The sequence below is a fragment of the Sceloporus occidentalis genome, unplaced genomic scaffold (assembly GCF_023333645.1).
Source record: "Sceloporus occidentalis isolate IW3139 unplaced genomic scaffold, rSceOcc1.0.p SCAF_1, whole genome shotgun sequence".
NCBI lineage: Eukaryota > Metazoa > Chordata > Lepidosauria > Squamata > Phrynosomatidae > Sceloporus > Sceloporus occidentalis.
The window spans coordinates 241,143,971-241,167,572 of record NW_028316981.1 but is presented as its reverse complement, the minus strand read 5'-3'; the positions used below and the strand labels follow the sequence as shown (position 1 = coordinate 241,167,572).

General features: G+C 42.4%; 1 protein-coding gene across 1 annotated transcript; it reads right to left on the bottom strand.

Moving 5' to 3' along the window:
* Positions 1-516: 516 nt before the first annotated feature.
* HABP4 (hyaluronan binding protein 4) lies at positions 517-23,602 on the bottom strand. Its single transcript, XM_089491017.1, has 8 exons — positions 23,168-23,602; positions 13,860-14,007; positions 11,280-11,438; positions 10,924-10,995; positions 9,498-9,581; positions 5,635-5,803; positions 2,331-2,510; positions 517-839 (listed from the first exon to the last, which is right to left on the bottom strand). The coding sequence occupies exons 1-8, from the start codon at positions 23,448-23,450 to the stop codon at positions 783-785; spliced, it is 1,152 nt and encodes a 383-aa protein (XP_089347143.1). The 5' UTR covers positions 23,451-23,602; the 3' UTR covers positions 517-782.

Genomic DNA, 23,602 nt, shown 5'->3' with positions numbered 1-23,602 from the left:
ACAGAACCATTTATCTGAAGTTGTACTCATGAAGTTCTTGTGCAGTTTTTCACAAGAGCTAGCAAAACAATTTGTTGACTATAATTCGTTCATGAGGGGGAAGTCCTGACTGAAACACTTCAGCCAATACCAAACAGAAGCAGCTAGAGAAATATTTTGTGGCTAACACAATGGCAAAGGTAATCCATGAAAGTGAAAAATGATACCCCCAGGAGATTCCCTAGATTTCAAATAGCAAAGCAGTTTCCCACACTTGAATGCCCTACTATTTGCAACCTCCAGTTTTAACCAGCAATAATAATAATGATGATGATGATGATGTGAAAATAGAACCTTAGAGCCCAAACTGGACATGTTTTGTATTGCATTTTATTTGCCAACTCCCTAAAATTGTGCAAGTTACTGAGTATGGCAAAAGCACATTCCAAGAAAAAAGCTATGGGTTCTGGCTATGAAGCCACAGAATAGATAATCTTTTATATCTTACAACTGTAATACCATTGACAAAGAGTCATCTTTCTGTACATCTTTGACACCATCATCTCGAACTTTTATTTGAAATCCCTCATGTATGGTACCATAAGCCTTCACACAGCTAATCCAAAAAACAAGTGGTGCTGGACCTTGCCTCCTAGCCCACAGGATATGTCTAGGCTCTTAACACAATAGAAGTGCAAAATTCACACACAAAAGTCATTTCTCTCTGTAAAGTTCGATCATTTCCCATAGCAATGCTGAGTTGGTATCTTCATAGCTAATTTTGAAGGTGTCATTCTATACTCTCAAGCTAAAGCAGGAAAATCCTCAGGGTCATCAGGATTTGGAACAGTGATGTTCATCTGTGAGCAAGGAGAATATATATCAGATTTATTTTTTTAAAAAATAATATTATTTGCAAGGCTACCTAGTTGTGCACCTTCTTATGGAGATACACATAAATATAGATTTGTTCATCTCTACATCTACTCTGGAACCAAACCCGAGCCTGTTAAACCAAGCCTGTTAATTAAAATTCCATCACAAATGTTGCCACCCCACCACCACATCCAATCCAATTTTCCCCCCACTAAAAATGCACCTCGCCCCCTTTTATGAGCCATGGGGAACAATTTCACTTATTTTTTTTTAGGAAGAGAGCATTTTGTCAAATCAAAAGTAATTAGAAAAGGGCACATTAGGCCTTATGTTAATGGGGGAGGTGGGGCAGCCATAGTGAGACCTCATGGTCTGCATGCAGCCTGTGCGCTGCCTACATCTGCTCTTGCCACAAGAGGAAAGCATATGTGACTCCTCTGGCTGTGAATGAGCTGCAATTCCTATCCTCACCACAGATGAGCAGGTGGTGTATCCTAATAGCTGTGGGGATGCAGGTTGGCCATCTCAGCTCTATCACGAAACTCCCATTTTAGCAATGGAAAGGCAATGCTAGACACAGGATTTCCTAGCTGTGCATGTTCTGATCACCAAGGAAGAGGTTTTAACAATTTATGAGATCTGCAAAATCTGCAAACCTTCTGATTTGAATAAAGTACACCAAAGCCTCTGAAGCTCATGTAGGTATTCTTAGCCTAAGTCATTCTGAACAAGTTGTGAGACTGAAATTCAAAAACTATAGCTTTACCTCTTGAATCAAAGGCATGATACCCTTAAGGGACTGCATTTGTCCATTCTAAATTCAGGCTTCTTGTAACTGCTGTTCCACCAGTGCATGCAATGCCATTCCCCTAAACAGAACTCTCTACAACTGAGGGGACACACATCCTGAACTACAATCTACCTGTTTAGATATTTATTCATGCTTCTCCTTACCTGCTCTCATCAATTCTTTCTGTCCCTACATGGTTTTCAGCCTGGAGTTAACTCTAAATGCCTTAGAATATTAAAGAATTCCAGGTCAAGTAGTGAATGAAGACTAGGACTGTTGAAATAAATGATATCTCTTGTTGTTCCTCTTTTCTTGTCCTTCACCAACTTGAAAAAGCAACAGTAGCTCTATATACATTGCTGACTATTCAAAGTACCCCCATTCTGTACTCACTGGAATGTAGGGCTTGCAGGTAGCTCAAGCGGTGCCTTCCATGAAATGTTACTGTGTAAATTTCTTCTGTTTCCAGGATAGTCTATTACTTACATATATATACATACTACCCTCTGTATGTAATGGCCAGTGAACCAAGCTGTTTGAACCATTCTTCCATTTAACCATCAGAGAATCAGGCTTTTTAAAAGTTTGAGAAATCTGAAATTCCATCAATACCATTCTGTTTTGAGCGGCTGATGTTTTAACTATATAAGGACAGGCACCAAGAGTATATGTGGCACAGAATTACCATCACTTCCGGCCTGGGTCCTGAATCCTCAACTCTACGGACGCGCCCACGACCTCCTCGTGCTCCTCTAGCTCCACGTCCAGGACGAGGGAGATTTCCAAAATTAATGTCCAGCTGAGAAGTGATATCGTTTGCTGATTTTCGGAAAAAGTGAGAATCATCCTCAAAATCCTCCTTCACCTAGAACAGAAATTATTTACAGTTAGCTTGAAAAATGAAATGCACCGATATAGGATAGGTAACATCTGGCTGAACAGACTACTTGAGAAAGGGATCTGGGAGTCCAAGTAGACCATAAGATGAACATGAGTCAACAGTGCAATGCGGCAGCTAACAAGGCCAATTCGATTTTAGGCTGCATCAATAGAAGTAATAGTGCCACTCTATTCTGCTCTGGTCAGGGCCCACCAGAAATATTGTGTCCAGTTCTGGGCACCACAATTTAAAAAGGATGTTGAGAAAATGAAGCGTGTCCCAAAGGAAGGTGACTAAAATGGTTAAGGGTCTGGAAACCAAGCGCTGTGAGGAACAACTCAGGAAGCTGGGGATGTTTAGCCTGGAGAAGAGAAGGTTAAGGGGTGATATGATAGCCCTGTTTAAATACTTGAAAGGATGTCATATTGAGGAGGGAGCAAGCTTGTTTTCTGCTGCTCCAGAGACTAGGACCCAGAGCAATGGATGCAAGCTACAGGAAAAGAGATTCCACCTCATTAGGAGGAACTTCCTGACAGTAAGGGCTGTTCAACCGTGGAACACACTCCCTCAGAGAGTGGTAGAGTCTCCTTCCTTGGAGATTTTGAAACAGAGGCTGGATGGCCATCTGTCGGGGATGCTTTGATTGAGAGTTCCTGCATGGCAGGGGTTGGACTGGATGGCCCTTGTGGTCTCTTCCAACTCTATGATTCTATGAATTTTAAAAAATGCCAAAAGGAACACGGGGCTTCCTAGAAGCTGGAAACAGAACATGAAAGGAAACAGTTACAGCCAAAGGTAGTTATGCTTCAACCCACCTTTCAGCCCAATAGGTCTACAAGCTGACATACATAAATAAGCAGTTTCTGAAATCAAAGCAGCCCACTAGATGTAAGAAAGCAGAAGTCTACAGCCTAAATGCTACTGCTGAAAAGACTTATCCCATCTCCACTCATCGTACTACAGATGGCAAAAAAAAAAAAAAAAGGAACCTGGAAGAAAAGGCATGTTTTAATTTTTTTTAACTTGTAAGTGTTGTGTTTCAGGCTGTTTGATAATAAAGAGAAAGTGTATTCTGATGGGTATAAAAACTGTCATCTTACCACATATATATAACAAGTCTTCTCCACTAACGATATCCAATGATCTGGACATAACTCATCAGCCCCAGCCCAAATGGGCACTGGTGAATGATGATGCAACTTGGGAGTCTAAAACATCATGAGACACCCATTCTGGGAAGGTGGTGTTAGAGCAAGCCCCTCTACAGTTGAAAAGGTTAAGAGAAAACCTACCTAATACTCCTGAAATGTTTACACACTTCAACAAACTTAACTGTATGGCTCTATCATCCTATCCTCACGACAATAATGGTGAAAAGGACATTATTTTTCTTCCCATGTACAAATATAATTCAAAAGCTGTCATGATGCCATTTTATTTACCAATCTAAGCATCATGTTTATTTTATTAAATAAATATATTTCTTCAAGAGTTGTTGAATAAAAACATATTCAAGAATACTCTTCTTGTGGAGTTCAAAGTGATGTACTAAGCAATTACAAACACTATCTATAAATCTGTATAAAAACAAACTAAGAATTGGCATTAGTATGTACAATTCCCCAATGGTACAACAACAGAAGTAGGCTCTTTGATGTAAAAATGTTTTCATTTGGTAGCAGAAACAATCTGGAATGGTAGACAGATCTCCCTTCCCAAACGCAGAGTAAACTATGTTCCGTATCCTACCCAAAGGGAAGGATCTTTACCAAGGAGACAGCTACAATCTGGCCCAGAGACCTGACCCTCTCTTTAGAGCTTGCCATAGCCCCCACCACCACCTTCCGTGCAAGGCAAATAAAATGGTGGAAAATTCCTGTGTTAACCCTGATTGCTGACTGGAGGTAAAACAGGGGTTTCCCCCTGCATTACTCCCCTTCCCAATGAAGAGGACTAGCATAGTGGGGAGGAATTTATTAACTGTGTACAGTGGAACAAATTCTGGGGCTCCTTTTGCACAAAGGAAGCTGTTTGGTGGAGACAGCAGATGACCTGCAGGAGGGTTGAAACCCCATTTCCCTGACACTATCCAGCCAACAAGCTGGGTCCTGGAAGACAAGCCAGACCTGTGACCAAAGTATCTTCCCATGTCTGTCCTACCTGTACTCACCTCACTGAATTGGGAGGGAGGGGAGCAGCAGAGGCATATCCAATAAGGTTAAGGATGAAAACTAACATGTCCTGATTAGGCTTTCTCATAGTTAACACAGTAGTCAATATCACACTTCCAGTCATGACTATCAGCAAAGTTGTGGGCTATAATGGTTACCAAAAGTGCAGTGCAGGCATAAATTATGGACCAATGCTTCAGAAAACCCCAGATTAAATATATGCAATGAAGATGATGTGACTACTTCATATATCTACCTATTCATTTTGAAAAAATGAACCAGAGAGCTCTTCACACACGCAGTGAACAACCGGGAAGGGGGGAGGGGGGAAGTAAGACCAAAGTTACTGTTTGACCTTCCAATGCATTCATCTGAAGAGCCACACAGAACCCAATGCTAATCTAACTCAATGGCCGGTATCCAACACAAGGTGGTCCATTGAGGAAAACATTTCCATCAGTGGAATCTGTAGAATTATTTAATATCTGTATCAATCAGAATGCAGCATAGGCATTGCAATATGAGCTTGTGATAGAAAACAGGAGAATATACTCCGGATGCTCTTGTAAGATAAACAAGGAAAAACTGAAAGAAACAAGTTTGATAAAATGAAGAATCTGGAAATATGAGACTATAATCATGAAGCACATAAAATGCAGCAAATTCTTCCGCTGGTATTGAATACCCAGCACCAAATAAAAAGAAACAAAAAAAATGCTTCTGTTTGGTTGTCAAATGAGAAAGAGAAAATAATCCTATGCTGCTGAAATTCTTTTTCCTTTTTAAGCACTCAAACTGTTGGCTGAGGTGAGCTAAAGTTCTAGAAGTGCTTCTCAATCTATTCAGAATATTCTTAAAATATGTTTCATTATTAAAAAGCCAGAAATTTAAACACAGGTTTGAAAGAAGAACCCTCTAAATTCTATGTGAATGCTTACATCATCTCTATATTTTGACTTGTGAATTACCACTGCTTTGGAAGGAACAGTGGTTTCAGGCTTCCGGATGTTGAATTCAGGCTTTGGACGGTTTTGTTCCTGGAGATTTTTCCATTCATCCAACGTCATCTCTTGAACTACTTCTTCCACTGGCTCTCCTTCAGCAATTCTAAGGGTTTATAGTTGTAAAGTAAAAACCATTAGGCTGTGAAATGCCAGGAAGTAAAAGGCAGGGAGCAATTTCATCGAAGGTAGCTACTTGGATTTGTACAAAGCACTAAAAGTGGTTTTGTCCTTTTTCTAAATGATGGTGGTAAGGGTTTTGCACAAGTGGAACCTGCACAAAATATTACCTGTGCAGAATGTTCCTGCTTGGTGTTCCAACCAGCCAGCCATGCCCTCTCAAAAATATAATCAATTTCATCCTCATTACTTCCAACCCATTACATTCAGTATGCCATGGCCATGGAAAATGCTCGGTCCTGTCAGACTTTTTTTTATGGGAGTGAGTTGCCATGCTGGTCCCTCTCTTTATTTCTCCCATGCCTACTAATAATAAATGTGATACTAAAAGGTAAAACAAGAGTTCTGGACCTTTATGGTCTACACTGTTCATATATCCAAGTTACACTTCAGTTTTGTTATCAACTTCCTACGCATTGACTTGGAATACAGTATCATTTAAATACTTGTTTTCAGGATTTGATTTTACCAGTTCTGGTCATACTTTCCCTGCTGTTTCAGTATGCTCAAACTTAGGGTCCTTAAAATGTGCCTTTCATTATGACACTAAATAACAGGCTTCTGCTCCCTAGCCCCTCCAAATGTTTTGGACAAACACTCCCAACATCCCTGATCGCTGGTAACAATGCTGGCTGGGACTGGTAAGAATTGTAATCTGTAACAACTGAAGGGATTCAGTTTGGTGAAGGCTGCCCTGACTTCACAACACAACCTGCAGCGTAACTCAGATAAATATGAAATGTGTTCTTCCCAACACTACAATTGCAGCACATTTTCTGCTACAGAATCACTAGTTTCTGTACAATCAAACCTACTGTCCAGTTTTGTCCTAGCAAGTCCAGCAGGAAAGCTCAAAACCAACCTTATTACATTATTATTACATTCTGTGCATTAGTAGTAAACAAAATGAAGAAATATGTTTTGAGACATGTGTCTGTCTGCCTTGAAAATAAGTCCAAAATTGTTACTAATCCACAAACATGTTAGCTGCCACAAATCTGGGTTTTACTGAATGCACACAATTAGCCTAATACGTCCAAAAGGTGTATACATATTTCTGAAAGATATATTCAGGAAGCTGACAAGAGTCTTGAGATGAAAGAGAATACATACATTTATGACTGTGGCAATAATTCCATCACCAAGTACATTATGCAACTAGCAAACTGGGAGATCAATGTTGTCAGAATTGTCAAAGGCAATTCTAAACATGCAAACAACGCTATGCCCCAACTCTGCCCCCATGCCGGCCTTTCATGCCAGTCTGTAAAAAAGCCCTAAGTATTTAGACTATTTCAAAATGGCAAAAGCAAATAAAAAGCTAAAATAATAACACCAGAAGTTTTGCTTAACAAAAAGGAAAAGGGAGTTTTCTACTAGGATTCTCACTGTTCTTTTTCTTAAGAACTCTTTTAAACCTATATTATGTCTGGCATTTTGCTTGGGACTTACGTCTTTATAGATACCTCATGTGTGGTCAAAACTAAATTGAATAGTTTCCCAACATCCATATTCACCTGGGGGGGGGGGGCATGACATTATAGTATATGGGCACCTGTTCACAATGGTAATGAGGGGAGTGACTGATGTGCCATGGCCACTGATGTGCATCCAGGTACTGGGTAGGAAGTGCTAAAGCACAACAGGAGTACATACTGTGCATCAGATGTGTCCACTGCATAGTGGATCACTCTTGCCAGTGCCCAGATGCACGTGGTTACAATTTGCTAACATGGTTCTGTTGCATTTCTGCAACATAGCTACAGATCGATAAAAGCTATGAAATGGAGACTGTGATGTAGGGTCATGGCCTATGCAATTAAGTTAAGTGCCAAATTCATAAATGGTCATGATGTAAGAAAGATGGGACATAAATGTACTTAAATAAATAAATAAATGGCTAGAGATGGGGAAATTAAGGTAATAGAAAACAATGAATTTGCACAGTAGAATGATGGTGGGGCTGGTAAAGCTTAAAGCACACCTATGTGCAGCAGGAAGAAATACCTTAAGAGAAAATCTGAAGATTCTCCTCATGAATTGTACTTCCCAAGAAACTGGGGATAATTCAAAAGGGATTTGATATGATCACCAACTTTAGCATTAAGGCTCTTACATGTTTTGATTATCAGGTGTTATTGGAGAAAAACATATTTGGGTATTTAATAATGTTTTGAGCATTTAGGCCAAAATTATCTTTTTCTACATGAGCTCTGAACAGACAGGTCAGGGTAGCATGGGTCAAGCCTGTGATATCCTGGTCCAGGTCCCAAGCCGGACTGGTCTCTGGGCTCGGGGAAGGATGAACAGGTCTTTACATGCCTGCCTGCCCCCACACCACTGACCTGCTACCACTGCGCATCCCCTACCTTACTCTGTCATGGCCGCTAGTTGCAAAGACCCCTGTCTTCCCATCTGAGATGCAAATGGATCGCTTGGCTGCAACCAAAAGTATGTTTAATACTTTCCTCTGTCACAGTTTGAAATGCTTCTTCAAAATATGCTACTGAAAACCTGATCAGATAGGGCTGATTAAGCTTAGTCTGTCCTGTATAAATAGCCAAAGCACAGCAAAGTTCAGATGATGAAAAATGATAGCAAGCAGAAGCACTTTAGTTTCAAGCCATTTATTGATTGTATTTATACCCATGAGCAACCTACAAGATATGAAAATGTATTCTGTCCACCGGAAGCAGTCATATGTTGTGTGCCTAAAGGTTTTGTGAGTACACAGTATGAGAAAAGCTTTAAAATAAGCAAATTGGACTTTAGATTTCAACTGCTAAGGAAATATATGCAAGTCTAAAAACCAGAAGCTAAATAAGGAGTTATGTCCAGTAACTACTACCAATGTTGTCAAGCCTCTGATGAAGTTTCTTTCAGCAAGTTTCTTTGAAGGGTCAGCCAAGGGAAAACTGAAGAGTGATTTGTTACATTCTAGCTTCGTACATTACATGTCATGAACTCTTATCAGCTCCTGCAGCAATATCCAGATCACTGAGTGAGTGTAGAGTCCCAGCACAAAGAGAGGTCCCAGCTAATCTCTTTTTGCCCAACACAACTATGTAATTTGTAGTGCTCACAAAAGAATAAACAGCATGCAACAGCCATTAGGATCCTGTGTGAGGAATTATCAGAACACTCCTAAAGCTCCTGCATAGCCCCTACTATTTCAGATATGGATAAAGGCTTTTTTTAAAAAAGCATGTTTAAGCCGAAAGCTCTGGCACAGCCGTACAAGCAAGCATGTCCAACTTGTGACCCACAAAGTCAAATGCCTAACTATAAAGCATTTTTATTGTCTGCCCAGGATTGAAAAAATGAGGTTGTTCTTTGCAAGACACTTAGCAGCATACATCAAATATTGAGCAGGGTTGGTACCTTAAAGTTCACTAACTGTGAAAACTACAGTTTGATACCTCACCAGTTCAAGTATCTTCTTGGGATCAGACTGCTAGCCCAAGAGTGAAATCCCTGACAGCAGTGAAATCATGGTACACTAGGGTTAATTCCATTTTCCTGTTTTAAGATAGTTAAAGGCACCCATATCCAACCTAGACAGGTTTTCTAAAAGTGACTTAAGGAACAAAACCAGCAAACTGTTAAAAATAAACACATACTTGGTTGGAGCATCTCCTTCAGGTGGTGCTGGGTTCTCTTCCATCTCTGCAGACTCTTCCATAGGAGCTGTCTGTTCCAGCTCACTGTAAAACATTAATATTCCCAGTAAAGACATTGAAATCCAAAGACCATAACATGCAGCTTAAGCTGTATGGGCTGCCAACAATAACCACCATAATTAATGTGCTGCTCAAAGGATTAGTCTCCACAACTCGCACACTGCTTTTATATATGGAATGACAGAAACACACAGTTACAAAATAACTAATGCCCTAAAATCTTGTTAATGAAAATCCAAAAGTACTTTTTCCACTCAGCCCCTTGGGTTCTTTTCTCTAGCACAAAGCCTGCAGCATGTAAATATAAGCATTAAGATATTCTCGCTGGTACCAATTTATTAAGTTTCTTTGACTAGCAGAGCTAATAAAATTTTTGCTTAAACATCAGCTTCGCCAGTCACACAAATCCTTATATTTCATTATGTGTTCAAATAAATTGATTACAAAATATTTTAACTGCCTATTGAAGTGTTAGAGGACAGCCATCCCATCTGCAGGGTCTTGGCCAGAGGTTTTCCAAGCTCACCTCCCAGAGATCATTTAAGAGGAAATGCCATAGTCCTAGAGAATCATACATGATAGGCATGAGCTCTACCACTAATCAATGTCCCATCTTCACAAGGGATCTTTCATTAAACAAGAAATGATTTTTTTTTTTGCAGAAATCCTACATAAGAGACAAAGGTGCTTACAAAATCCAGTTTCTCCCTCAACATTTTCAACTTTAAATCAAAATTCAGGCAGAATTGAAGAATATAATTTCTGCGGGATCTCCATGGAAGAACTTTTCTGTATGGGTTACTGACACACGTCCAGTCTATAGGATTTCTCTGGTCTGTGATGCAAACCTCAAGCTTAGAAGTAAGGGGGATGCAAACACTGAGATGGGGTGGGCCCTTTGATGTTGAATGCCACATTTTAGTGGTAAATGGGGTTACTTCCCTTCCCCCTTCCTGCTCTTTCCCCTCATTTAGCTTCCATGTTGGACACATAGATGTAGGCATCCCTTCCTCTCATCTCGGCATGGAAATACAGTGGTTTTACAGGGTGATGTCGTGGTTTGAGTGTTGGACTAGGTCACTAGAAGAACAAGATTCAAATCTCCGCTTGGAAACCTACTGGGTGACCTTGGGCATGTCATACGCTCAGCTCTCAGAGGAAGGCAAGGCAATCCCCCCTCTGAACAATTTTTGCCAAATTAAGGTTTAAGATTGCCAAATCTGTGATAGGTTTGTCTCATGGTTGCTGTAAGTCAAAAATGACCTGAAGGCATACAAAAACAGGTTCACAGCTGAGCAAGGTGCTGGGCTGAGGAGAGGCCACACAGTAGATTATAAGCCAGGATCCCCACTGAAACATACCATACCTCATATCATCCTTAACTGATCCCCAGTTGCGAGGTCCACTTCCACCCCGTTTCTCATCACCTCGGACACCTCTAGAGTCAGAAACAGTAATTCTTTTAGTTTTATTCTTTATGGAACTTAAAATAGTACATTTAAAGACAACTATACAAAACTAAGTTACACAGATGTGTTAAATTTTGCACCACCACTGTCTGTGAAAAAAAAGTTACCTTATTTGTTAAGAAATATTTGCGTGCTATTTATTTATTTAATTTGTGGTATTTATACCCCGCCCTTCAGCCCTAAAGGCTAGCAGAGTAATGTACTATATATTAAGATACATATAAGATACAAAGAATACATACAGAGCACTTACGTTTTATCGCTTCCACTCTGTCGGTCAAATTCCCTTTTCCCTCTCTGATCAAAGCCATTGAAAGTCCTATTCATTCCACCTCTTCCTCTTCCTCGTATTCCACCTCTTCCGCCCCCACGACCTCTCATTGGCCTTTCCCGATCAAATCGGTCCACTGGCCTAAACGAGAATATGTTTTAGTTTCTTTGAGCTTATCAGCGCAACCTCACTCTGATGTAGTAGTAATGCCAACATTATACACAACATTTTAACCTCTTGCTTTTATACTTTCTCCTGAAAATGTACAAATGCCAAATCCAAATAATAATTGCATTGCTTCAGTGCAGAGAGTAATACTTGAGCATTATTCTGCTGCCCCTGTCGCCAGCAATGAAAGTGATTCTGAGGCTTCCCTCTAAAGGACACAATTGAAGTGTATTTTAAAGCTTCTATAAATGGCAGCCCAGTATTTCAGTAAAGAGACTGTACGTTCCACTCCGTGTGTGTTCAACAAATTAATTCCAGCTTCAAATAATGAGTTTGAACATATATAAAGGTCATAAACCTTTTGGTGCATTACTTCAAAGCAGGTAGTAGCAGCAGGAAGAAAAATAACCATTGAAACAGCAATCATGGAGGAAGTAAGGCATTTGAAAAACAGGACATCTTAGAGCCAAATGATTTCATCTTCCTTTCCATGTCGCTGTTGCATGGCCTTGCAGAAAGGCAGAATACTCCAGCTTTCCAGCCATTATCTATGATTAGTTCAAGTTCCAAACACCTCAGACCTAGAAGCAACCAAGAAACTGTTATATCTGGACATCATAAAGCAGGGGTCAGCAACCTCCGGCCCGTGGGCCAGATCCGGCCCATGGGCACCTTTCCGCCGGCCCCCGGTCCCTCCTGCCGCCGAAATTTCTGTCGATTTCGGCCGCTTCCGCCACCATTTTGTCCTTCAAAATAGCGGCGCCCATTAAGAGGCCCGCTGCAGCCTCCGGAGCCCTGAAATGGGGCTTCAGGGGCCGCACCGGGCCTCTGGGAGGCCTGCCGCGGCCTCCGGAGCCCTGGAACGGGGCTCCAGGGGCCGCACTGGGCCTCTGGGACGCCCGCTGCAGCCTCCGGGGCCCTGGAACGGGGCTTCAGGGGCCGCACCGGGCCTCTGGGACGCCCGCTGCCATCGCTGGGGCCCTCCAGGAGGGCTCCGATGGCAGCAGCGGGCCCCTGGGAGGCCAGTTGCCGTCGCTGGGGTCCTCCAGGAGGGCTCCGGCGGCGGCAGCGGGCCCCTGGGAAGCCAGTTGCCTTCGCTGGGGTCCTCCAGGAGGGCTCCGGCGGCGGCAGCGGGCCCCTGGGAGGCCAGTTGCCTTCGCTGGGGTCCTCCAGGAGGGTAGGGTGACGGCAGCGGGCCCCTGGGAGGCCAGTTGCCTTCGCTGGGGTCCTCCAGGAGGGCTCTGGCGGTGGCAGCGGGCCCCTGGGAGTCCCGTTGCCTTCTCTGGGGTCCTCCAGGAGGGCTCTGGAGGCGGCAGCGGGCCCCTGGGAGGCCCGTTGCCTTCGCTGGGGTCCTCCAGGAGTGCTCCGGCGGCAGCAGCGGGCCCCTGGGAGGCCAGTTGCCGTCGCAGGGGCCCTCCAAGAGGGCTCCAACAGCGGCAGCGGGCCCCTGGCGTCAGGGGCCAGCAAAGACGGGGAGGCCTCCAGCGCTGGCGGTCCCCGCCGGCTCCTTCCTGGCCTCTGACAGGGCCTGGGGCCCCGTCAGGGGCCGGCAAAGAGGAGGTGGCCTGGCCCCTGGGGGTGGAAGCTCCACCCCTGGCACACGGCCCCGCCCCCGAGGGTGGAAGCTCCACCCCCCCGGCTTCGGCCCCCCCAGTTGTCTGAGGGACAGCAACCCGGCCCCCGGCTCAAAAAGGTTGCCTACCCCTGTCATAAAGCAAGGCCAAAGCTGGACAAATGGTGGTCCACAGCAAAATTTCAAAAGCCCTCTTCAACCAATCTAGCAAGCATGATAGTTTCTCTCCTGGCAGCACACTGGAAAGAGAAAGAAGGTGGCAGAAAAAAATTGAGAAAGGACAGGACCCACCCTGCTGACATACAGCCTCCAATTGTTCCCAACAGAACATGGATCTTGACAGAAAACAAGATTACCTGCCCATGTTAGATGACCAACATCTCACTTCAACTGTCCAAGTGTTTTGATTTTGAACACACTGCTTTGTGATTTTATTTTCATATATTATCAACTACATTTCTATAAACCAGGGACATGTTAATATGAAGGAAATCTTCAACTTGTATAAATCTTCCATTTAAGAAATGATTCTCAATCTTTGGTTCCCCAGATGTTTTGAACAAACTCCTATAAGCCCCAGCCAACATGGGCAATGGCCCAAAACATGTGGAGGACCAAAGGTTAAAAATCACTATTTTAAGCCCAAAGCAAGTTCAATGCATGAAAAGAACAAGAGTCAAATAGGGATTTCTAACCAAGCACAGAACTGAAGAACTAATTATCTATCTCCTGGAAAGATCTAACAAACTACCTAAATAACTGGCAGCTGCTACAATAAACTTGAAAGTGTCCTTGAACACATGTTTGGGAGCAGCACTTACCTCTCAAGTGTTAACTCTGCTTGTCTTTCAGGCTCATGAGGACGGAATTCCCTGAAAGGTCTCCATTCAGCTTTATCCTGCTTGACCTCTGTACCTCTGCTTTCATTCCATCCCTGCTGTTCTCCTCTTTTTGGAGCTCGTTTCTGGACTGTGGAATGCCAAAAGAACTTTCTCAGTTTACTGAATTTTTTTTAAGTTTGATCACACCAATCCATTTATACAACTATACGCTGCTGTGTCCTTCTGCTCATAACAGATTCAAATGCACCGGAGCAAATGGTTAATTTAAGATGTTTTAAAAAGTGAGATTTTAACCTGTTTTTATATAATGTTTTATGTAAGTGTATTGTTGATTGTATATTGTTTTGTAATTTGATGAAATGCTATAAACTGCTTTGATCTTTTTTGGAAAAGCGGTATAGAAATAAAGATGATATTATTATTATTATTATTATTATTATTATTATTATATCAACTGCTGTTTTAAACAATGACTGCTTGCTTGTTTTAGGTTATCTGTTTTAACATACAACGTATTAATATTTTGTTTCCTGTCCAATTGTTTTAATTTTTTACTTTCTATCTTTGCTCCACATTGGGTTTCTTCATGCCTTATTTAAGAGCTAGATGTGTTCCTGTGATTATTTTGTAAGCTGTTCTGAAGACTTCTGATTGAAAAACAGGTTATAAATAGTAAGTAAAACTCGTATACAGTAAGAACTAGCCAACAGCAATTTGATCACCACAAGACAAACATATTTCAAGATAGGTTTTAACTTTAATTGTAAAACTGGCAAGCAAAGTAAAATGCAATATATTTCACTAGTCTTTACAAGTCCAACACAAACACCTCAACTACTAAGTCCAGCTGTGAAGCACTTCACTATGTTTTCATAAAAAACAAAAACATAATATGCAGACTAAAAATAAAAAATGCAGTTGCTGGGGATCAACAGTAGAAAATCATAAAATTCTTATGGATACCTGAAACTATTCTAATATTTTGTTGGGGGGAGGGAAGAACCTCCCAGAAATTTATGTATGGCAACATTTTAATAAACTCCGACAAGGTTGTACAGGAGGTTACAGTGAAGACGCACCAACTCAGACTTGCAGAACAGCAATTAGAAAGGAAACAAAAGTAATACAGGTAGTTTCACTGGGCAATCTGAGATGAAATGCAATATGTCTGAGTTTGACATTACAGTATTATCACTCAAACTAGTTCTCCTCCTTGAGACAGCTTCCTAGTTTCGTCTTCGCTCTGATAGCCTTTAGGGCTGAAGGGCGGGGTATAAATACCTTAATTATTAAATTAATTATTAAAATGTTGCCATACATTAATTAATTGTAGGAAATTAGAATCACTGCAAAATAAAAAAATTGACAGAGACCCTTCTTTGTCAGTAAATTTTGAACTTTCCATTTATGGGGAAAAGAGAAACAAATCTACGACAGTGCGCCCTCGTTATACGTGGGCATACTATATGCAGCTTTGAGCTTACACCCAAAGCCGTGCGGGAGTGCGCAGGGTGCAAGGGGCGGTGCGTCTCATTTGGATGAATGGGGCGCACGCCCATGGCGTGCATGCCGTCGCCTCACCACTGCATGCACGAACCCCATTCACTTGAATGGGACTTGAGCATGCGCAGTATTTGGTTTACGCCGGGGGGTGGGTTCGGAACGGATCCCCTGCATAAGCCAAGGGCGCACTGTATGATAAGCAAATATGGATCATATATTAGTTGTCTCACCTTTTGTGAAAGTATGTACAAATTTTAAAGCTCAGGAATTAAACTGTCCATGGGAGTAACATAAAGGAATCACATTAGTGCTGTTGTGCTACCAGTGATCACAACTCAAAGATGAAAATAGCATGACTATTCATTCCATGGCTCTGACACATCACTGTTCCAGGAAGTATATTCTAATTTTATTGACAGAAATAAAAAGAATTAAATCACCAATGACAAAAGTATATCCAAGCTTCCCAATACAAGTTTGATACCATCAGATACCAAACGTTTCTGATGTTCAGAAGAATTTGTTTTACCTGGCAGCTCAACAGAAAAATATAAACAAGTCTCTAACACTTACAAGCTGCCCCCCCCCAAAAGATGGACAGAATAGTATAGTTATGTTCAGTGTTGTTATTGTGCCTTCAAGTCATTTCCAGCTTATGGTAACCCTAAGGCAACCCTATCATGGGGGTTTCTTGGCAAGATTTGTTCAGATGAAGTTTGACATTGCCTTCCCCTGAGAGCAGGTCACCTGCCCAAGGTCACCCAGTGAGTTACATGGCTTAACGCTGGTCTCCAGAGTTTTAGTCCAACACTCAAACCACCACATTCATTTTATATATTTTAAAAATCCAAACAACTGACTAGAGATCTTCAAAATCTATTAAAAACTCATCTACCTTTTATCCTAATGTAGGAGAATGCACTTCCCAAACTCTTTTGGTGCATTTAACTAGCAAAAGATTATTCTACAATCAAACAGATTTACTTTGATAACAATTATTTCTGTAAATTAAAAGTTGTTTGTATGTTGTGAAGCTCATGTATACAGGTAAACACACAGTAAAATAATTACCTGTCACATCTACTGCTAAGCAAGCTCTCCTCTCACCAACAACCAAGCTCTGGAGTATTTCTCAGAATGGTTTATTGAAGAAAAGGAGACATAGAGTAACAGGCACTAATGACTTTGGGATATTGTCAGCTCTGAAGGAAAATGAGTAACACACATCTTTATACAGTCTTTTGGGGGACCCACCCACACAGTCCAACCATATCTATCACTGTTCGGTTTAATTCAGAAGTTCTCACCAAGGCAACTTTCTCGCCACCATGTTGTTTGTACTATAAATCCCAAACATTGCATTCTTTCACACAGACTGTTTTCCCTTTTCTCACCCCTCCAAGACAGGATAGCCTCCAGATGGCTAGAAATATAAGCATGTCTCTCTTCTCACAGAGATAGCACCCCACCTGGCTTTCTCACAAATAATCCCCCCTTTCCCAGGTTTTCACCCTGTCCTGGGTTGACTGTCAGATTGGCTTAGCACACACAATAATCCTTTTTACAAACTCTCTAAAACAATCTAACATTGATCTGCTAATGAACATTATCATAACATATATCCTCAATCCTTCTCATATCATGGAGCTAACCCTTTGTCATACATACTAATCAACTTTCCTTTATATAAGCAGGAATCCATTTCTTCTATCATTTAAAAGTCAGTTAATCCACCAGTCTACTCTAACAACATTTCACCACTGGCTGTAATAATCTACCAAAGCAAATAGTATCTTTAACACAATTAATTCCCAAGCACACTATATAACAACTGCAGTGAGCGTCCTAATAGATATACATCATAATAACAGGTGAGACACAAGTATGACTTCTGTTAACCATATGAGTGTTTATAAATGACATCCCCTCCTCCCGCCCATCTGAACAGCAACCCTTCTTCAGAGTATACAATCTATGCACTTCCCATTATATTTCCACTTTTCCAACCCTGACCCATGGCATGGACCATAACGGGTTGGGGACATGACATTACCTCAAGAAAAATGTAAAGTGCTCCATTTTTTCGTGTCAATGATGATGCCATTATACTTGAACCTTTATGTACAGATAATACAGAATAATTTATCACAATTATAGTTCTCTTACTGATTATTCAAACAGCATCACAATTACTTTAGAAGTCGTAGTCTATGGAAACGATGTTATCTGCCAACCTTCACACCGAGCAGAGGATAGCAATTCTGATCAGAAACAAGAGTGAGAGGGGAAATGGACAACAATATCCAGATTATACTCACATGTGTACAAGTAAACCAACTGTGAAAACAGCAGCATTCTTGCCTAGCAGCTACCAAAAAGCTTACATGCTTTCTGTTGATGTGATGGAAGAACCTAACCCTAATTCACTTATAACAGAGGTAAAAAAACATGTCATATAATCTACCGAAAATCAATGCACTCTGATTTTAACAAATGATTCTTTGAAAATCTGCTTCATTATCTCACAACTGTGCATAAATTACTCAAGAGTATGACTTTGAGAACAAGACTGAGGGTAGTCTGCTGGTGGCAACCAGATAAAAACTCAATGGGGCATGTCTTTCTTGTAGAAAATTTCCAAAATTCAGTATATTAAAAGTACTAGGCTAGATGGGCCAATAGTGTAATTCGATGTGAGGCATATATGCAGCCAGTAATAAAACTTGCATATATTCTTCCCACAACTGCATCACAAAAATGCACAAATGCATTGGTAGAACTCTTAAAAGGATACCTAATATAACACTATCCCTAACACAGTGGCAAAAATGAGCAGTATGATTAGTGCATCCTTGGGTTTGTATTTGCCACCCAGTTCTTGGTTTTTTTTATGTTTGAGGCATGGCTAAAATAAAGCAGTATTTTTCACCCAAAAAATAGTAACTCCAGGCATGCAGTTATATCATTCTCTAAATGCAAGCAGCAAATAGCCTCTTTCCTAATACAACTCATATTAGGAGAATCCCTGAATATAGAAAGTAGACATTAAAAAAGGCCCGTGGTATCTGCTGGAGTTTGGTCCCAGGACACCTGTGGATACCAAAATCCATGGATGTGCAAGTTCCATTATATACAATGGCACAGTAGTGTCCATAAAAACAGAAGACCACAGATCCAGACAATGCCACTGAAACATCTGGCCATAATATAAAGGGAGGAACTACAACGTCAACTGCACTGCACCTACGGTCAATTTCATTTCTTTGAAGACAAGTTGCCAAAATGCTAGGTGTGTCTGTGGACAAAGCAAGTCATGCAACTTTCCTAAGAGTGAAAGCAACAGGAAACACCCTCCACAGAGTGAAATACCATTTCACACATTTTGTCCACAGCAAAGTATGGTGCATATAATATTATTTTTAATATATATATATATATATATATATATGAGAGCCTTAGCCTTTCTATTCAAAGTACAACACATGCACTCTCTACTTAAAGCAGAAACATGAGAATTGTTTTCACAGCAGTGCACAGCCCCCATCGGGAGGTGTCTTATTTCAAACAGAATTCTGTTTTATTTTTGTACACAGATTGTATGTGGATCTGGGGATGGGAAAATCCCATTATATACAATGGCATAGTGAAATGATGTCCCTTATTAAAAATGGCAAAAATCAAGGTTTACTTTCTGGAATTTATATTTTTAAAAATATTTTCAAGCTGTGGATGATTGAATCCATGGATAAAAAAATCCATGGATACAGAGGGCTGACTGGATGCCATCCTGCAATTTCATGATATAGAATAATTTAATTAACAAATAATCTTAAAATGCCAGGTCAGGCGTAATATTTCTCTATTTGCATAAAGAATGTGATGAGCCTAGCTATCAATGCCAACAACAAAAGAAAGACAGTGCATTCCACAGACATCCAACATCTCTATATGAATGTATCTGCAGAGACAACCAGTGCATATCACTTGGAGACTTTGGACAGCTCTTGCAAAGAGAGCATCTGTTAAACTAAAGTGCCTGCGTGCATTAAAAAAAAAAGCTCTGAAGAGATAACTAGCATGAATATACATTGGAGATTATCAGATAGGGAAAAGGATGTCCTTGTCCTGTCCTAGTCTGGTTGTGGGAAGGACTTTCACATGACATTGCGCTGATCTGGACATTTTCCCGTCTGTGAAGCACTAGTGACCAAAATGGCATGAAAGCCTTTTTATATGATGTTACGCTGATTCTATCATTATTCCATCAGTGAGATGGAATTGTCCCATCATTACCCTTCATTCTGTAATAACGGAAGAACCTGTTAATACAATTCCACTTTGCTGGCAGGATAATGACAAGATTAGCATGACATGTATGAATGTCTTTTGCTCGATCATGCTCACAGACAGAGAGAACGATCCACTTTGCTCCTGTCTGATAATTCTCACTGTGTATCCTATCAGATACAATGCATAGCTTTGTAACAACTATCCCAAGGCACGAATGGATTTCTATCATAACCTCCTTTGCATTTTAATAATCTGTTTAGCTGTCCTCCTTCATACCATTCACAAATACATTATGTGTTGCCAGCTGAAGTGTACCTGCCTCTACCACAGCCCCATACATAATATTCCAAAAGGACTTCAGGAGGCCTCTTGTTCACACTAAAAAAAAAAACCTCAAAAAGCCCTCTTTCAGTTTTGCTTTTAAAAAATTTAGTTTAGATGTGCCATGACCCCAAGCCAGACCAAAGCCCCAACGGCAATTACACACCAGCTGGCTTCTATCCAGCTTGGGGGTGTGGCATTTAGACACTACATGCCATGGACCAGGCGAAAATCCAGACGCAAAGGGGCGGCTTTTTCCTGCCCCAAATAGGAGCAGATCTTTTGGACTCCTATTTGGGGCAAAAGCTAGCTGGATTGGGGCCACGTGTCTGTTTGCTGAGGCCCCAATCCAGCCTAAATGGGGCGGCTCAAAGCCACCCCATCGGGGCCGTCTGTTTTGCCCCTTAGATCAGCTCCCTTTTCTTGCTTCTAATAGGCCTCCCCTTTTGAATTCTGAACTAGTCACTTGGATGATGACTGAAAATGAATCTGGAACAATAAGAATGTTGAAAATGCCTAATTGTGAATTGTTCCCAGGAAGCCCCTCTGCTTCAAATTTCAACTTCAACTTAGGCATTGCAACTTTGACAACAACCAAAAGTACTATGTCAAATGTCAAAGCTGAGGTATAATTCCTGTTTCTTAGGTAGGCCTATTTGAATTCCATTACTGGGAGAAAGGCAGCATATAAATGAATAAAATAATAAGTAGGTGTGTATTTTTCTTTGCTCCAGCTCCCAGAACAAGCGGTGGCCAGAACTGCCCTGTTACTATTACTTTCTCTCATCCCACCCATTCATCTTATTTTTAAGGAACAAGTCTCTGTTTTGTGAACAGACACAACCGTGTCAGAGAAAAAGTGCTATTCAACATGTTTACCAGTGACTTGGATGATGAAATAAAGCATGCTAATTAAATTTGCAATGATCCCAAACGGGGAGGGGTTGCTAATTCCCCAGCATTAAAATTCAAAATGACTTTGACAGATTAGAGGGCTGGGCTAAAGCTAACAAGATGAATTTCAACAGGGAGAAATGTAAGGTCCTACACCTATGCAGAAAAAATAAACTGCAGAGATAGGGAACTCTACAATTCCCAAGTATCTGTCTGATGCTCCTATCAGGGAACTCAGAACACCATTTATTCGGAATGATGCTATTCATGCGCTGGGTGGTGGAAGGGGAAAGATAACCGGCTGCACAAAGCCACCCTACTCTGAGGAGCAACGTATTATGGGTGCAGCAAACCAATGCAGGATTCGCTTGACAAACCATCTCCTTTTGGGGGCATGCAGGTTGAAAACCAGTATTTCCAGCCTAACACACTCCAGATGCATTGTACTACAACTCACTACATCTTCAGACACCACAGGAATGGCTACCAGGCAAAGGCCGGCATTGGTGTGCAACACATGTGGTGAGTATGAGGCCCTTTCACACTAGGCAATTATAGCCCTATGATTCCACTTAACTGTCACAGCTCCACTGGATTGAATCCTGGGATTTCCAGATCAAGAAGGCGCTGAACTACAGGAAAAGAGATTCCACCTAAACATTAGGAAGATCTTCCTGGTGGTAAGAGCTGTCTGATAGTGGAATGTGCTGCCTTGAGTTGTGGTGGGATCTCCTTCTTTGGAGGTTTTTAAGAAGATGGTCATCTGTTGTGTGTGTGTGTGCTTTGATTGTGTATTCCCGCATGGCAGGTTGCACTAGATAGCCCTTGGAGTCTTAGCCAACTCTACGATTCTAAGTGTCTCAACAAAGTACAAAGCTCTGGAAGGCACAGGACACAGCCATAGCACTCAGTGGAATCGTAGTGGCATAACTGTGTAAGCCCCAGGTCAGAGAAGGCTGCCTCCACTTAAGACCAAAGTAAACTCTCCCCCAGCAGCCCTTTGAGAGCCCTGAAAACATATCCAGGGGAAGTGCAGTGTGACGGTTTGAGCGTTGGACTATGACTCTGGAGACCAGGGTTCAAATCTCAGCACAGCCATGAAACCTACTGGGTGACCCAGGGCAAGAGACGCTCTCAGCCTCAAAGGATAGCAATGGCAAAACTCCTCTGAAGAATAGTTCTTGTGGGTTTTTTGGGCTATGTGGCCATGTTCTAGCAGAGTTTCTTTCTGTCGTTTCGCCAGCATCTCTGGCTGGCATCTTCAAGCAACAAAAAACCTCTGTTGGCAAAGTGCGACATCCAAAATCCACAAAACGATGCGTTTATTGGACCAACCAAAATGCATAAAATACATAAACATCTAGACAAAATGCATCTTATTTTTCCCTCCTGTGTGATTTGTTAAAAAATACCTTTGCCTCAAATGAAGCCAGTGGGGCTTCGAAAGCTTGCCTCATGTAATTTGTGCATTCTGGTTGTCCCCATAAAGGTATCACAATTTTGTGGCTTTCAGGCCCTGAAGCACGCTGGGTGACCACAAGTCATAACTACAAAAGAGGACAACGAGGCACTGGAAAATGGAGGATCTTCAAAAGAACATGTGGGATGTGACCAAACAAAAGCTAAATACACTGCTATAGACATAAATTCCTGCTTTAGTCCTGCTCAAAATGGAGGACATGACCAAATAAAAGCTGGAAACACTCATAGGAACATTAAATGCGTGTTTCTTAAGTCTTGCTCTAAATGAGGGAAGGCTTTGAAATGTAGGGCGTGTCCTGGAAAAGGAGGACTCAGGGCCCTCAAGGAGGCTGGGAGGCGGCCAAGGCCTCCTTCCTTCCAGGGCGAGTCTGGACTGGAAGAGGCGGCGCCCAGGAAGCAGCAGCAGGAGGAGGCCACAATAGGCCGCCGCCGCCGCCGCCGCCTCCCCGCCTCGCCCAGGAGGACCACGAGGCAGGCCCTGAACACACTGCAGCAATGATCCAGTTTGAGACCGCTTCAGCTGCCCTGCCTCAGGGCTAGGGAACCCTGGGAACTGGAGTTTTGACGGACACCGCCATTTTGAGAAGAGCTCTGAAAAGACACGGCTCTGGACCCGGTTTGGTACCGCTTTGAACGCGGAGCATGGCTCCGTGCTGTGGAATTCTGGGAAGTGCAGCCGAATGGCGCAGCAACAAACTACACTTCCCAGAATTCCACAGCACGGAGCCATGCTCCGCGTTCAAAGCGGTGCCAAACCGGGTTAAGTACCCAATGCGGCCGCAATGCCTTCTTCGTACCGGGCGCAGGGGGGCTCTCCGGCTGCAGGAGCTTCCTCTCCTTCTGGGATTCCCTCTTGGCAGCAGAGGAAGCGGCGGCTCCTCCGGGGCCGGGCCTCCTGGCCTCCTGGGCCGCCGCCTCCTCCGCCGCCTTCTTGGCGTGCTGCTTCCTGCGCTCCGCCTCGCGGAGGATGTCGAAGGGGTCTGACTCGTCGTCCAGGAGCTGGTGGAAGCGGTTGGCGACGGCGCAGCCGAAGGTCTCCTGCAGGGCCGCGGTGGGGCTGGCCAGGGCGCCCTTCATCATCGCCCCGGAGGAGGAGGAGGAGGAGGAGGGAGAAGAAGAAGGGGCACCGTCGCCCTCTTTCCTGCCTTCCTCCCTTCTTCCTTCCTTCCTTACCGCCCGGTCTCCCGCTCCCGAATGCGACAGAAAGGAAGCGGCCGGCCTCAGCGCGGAAC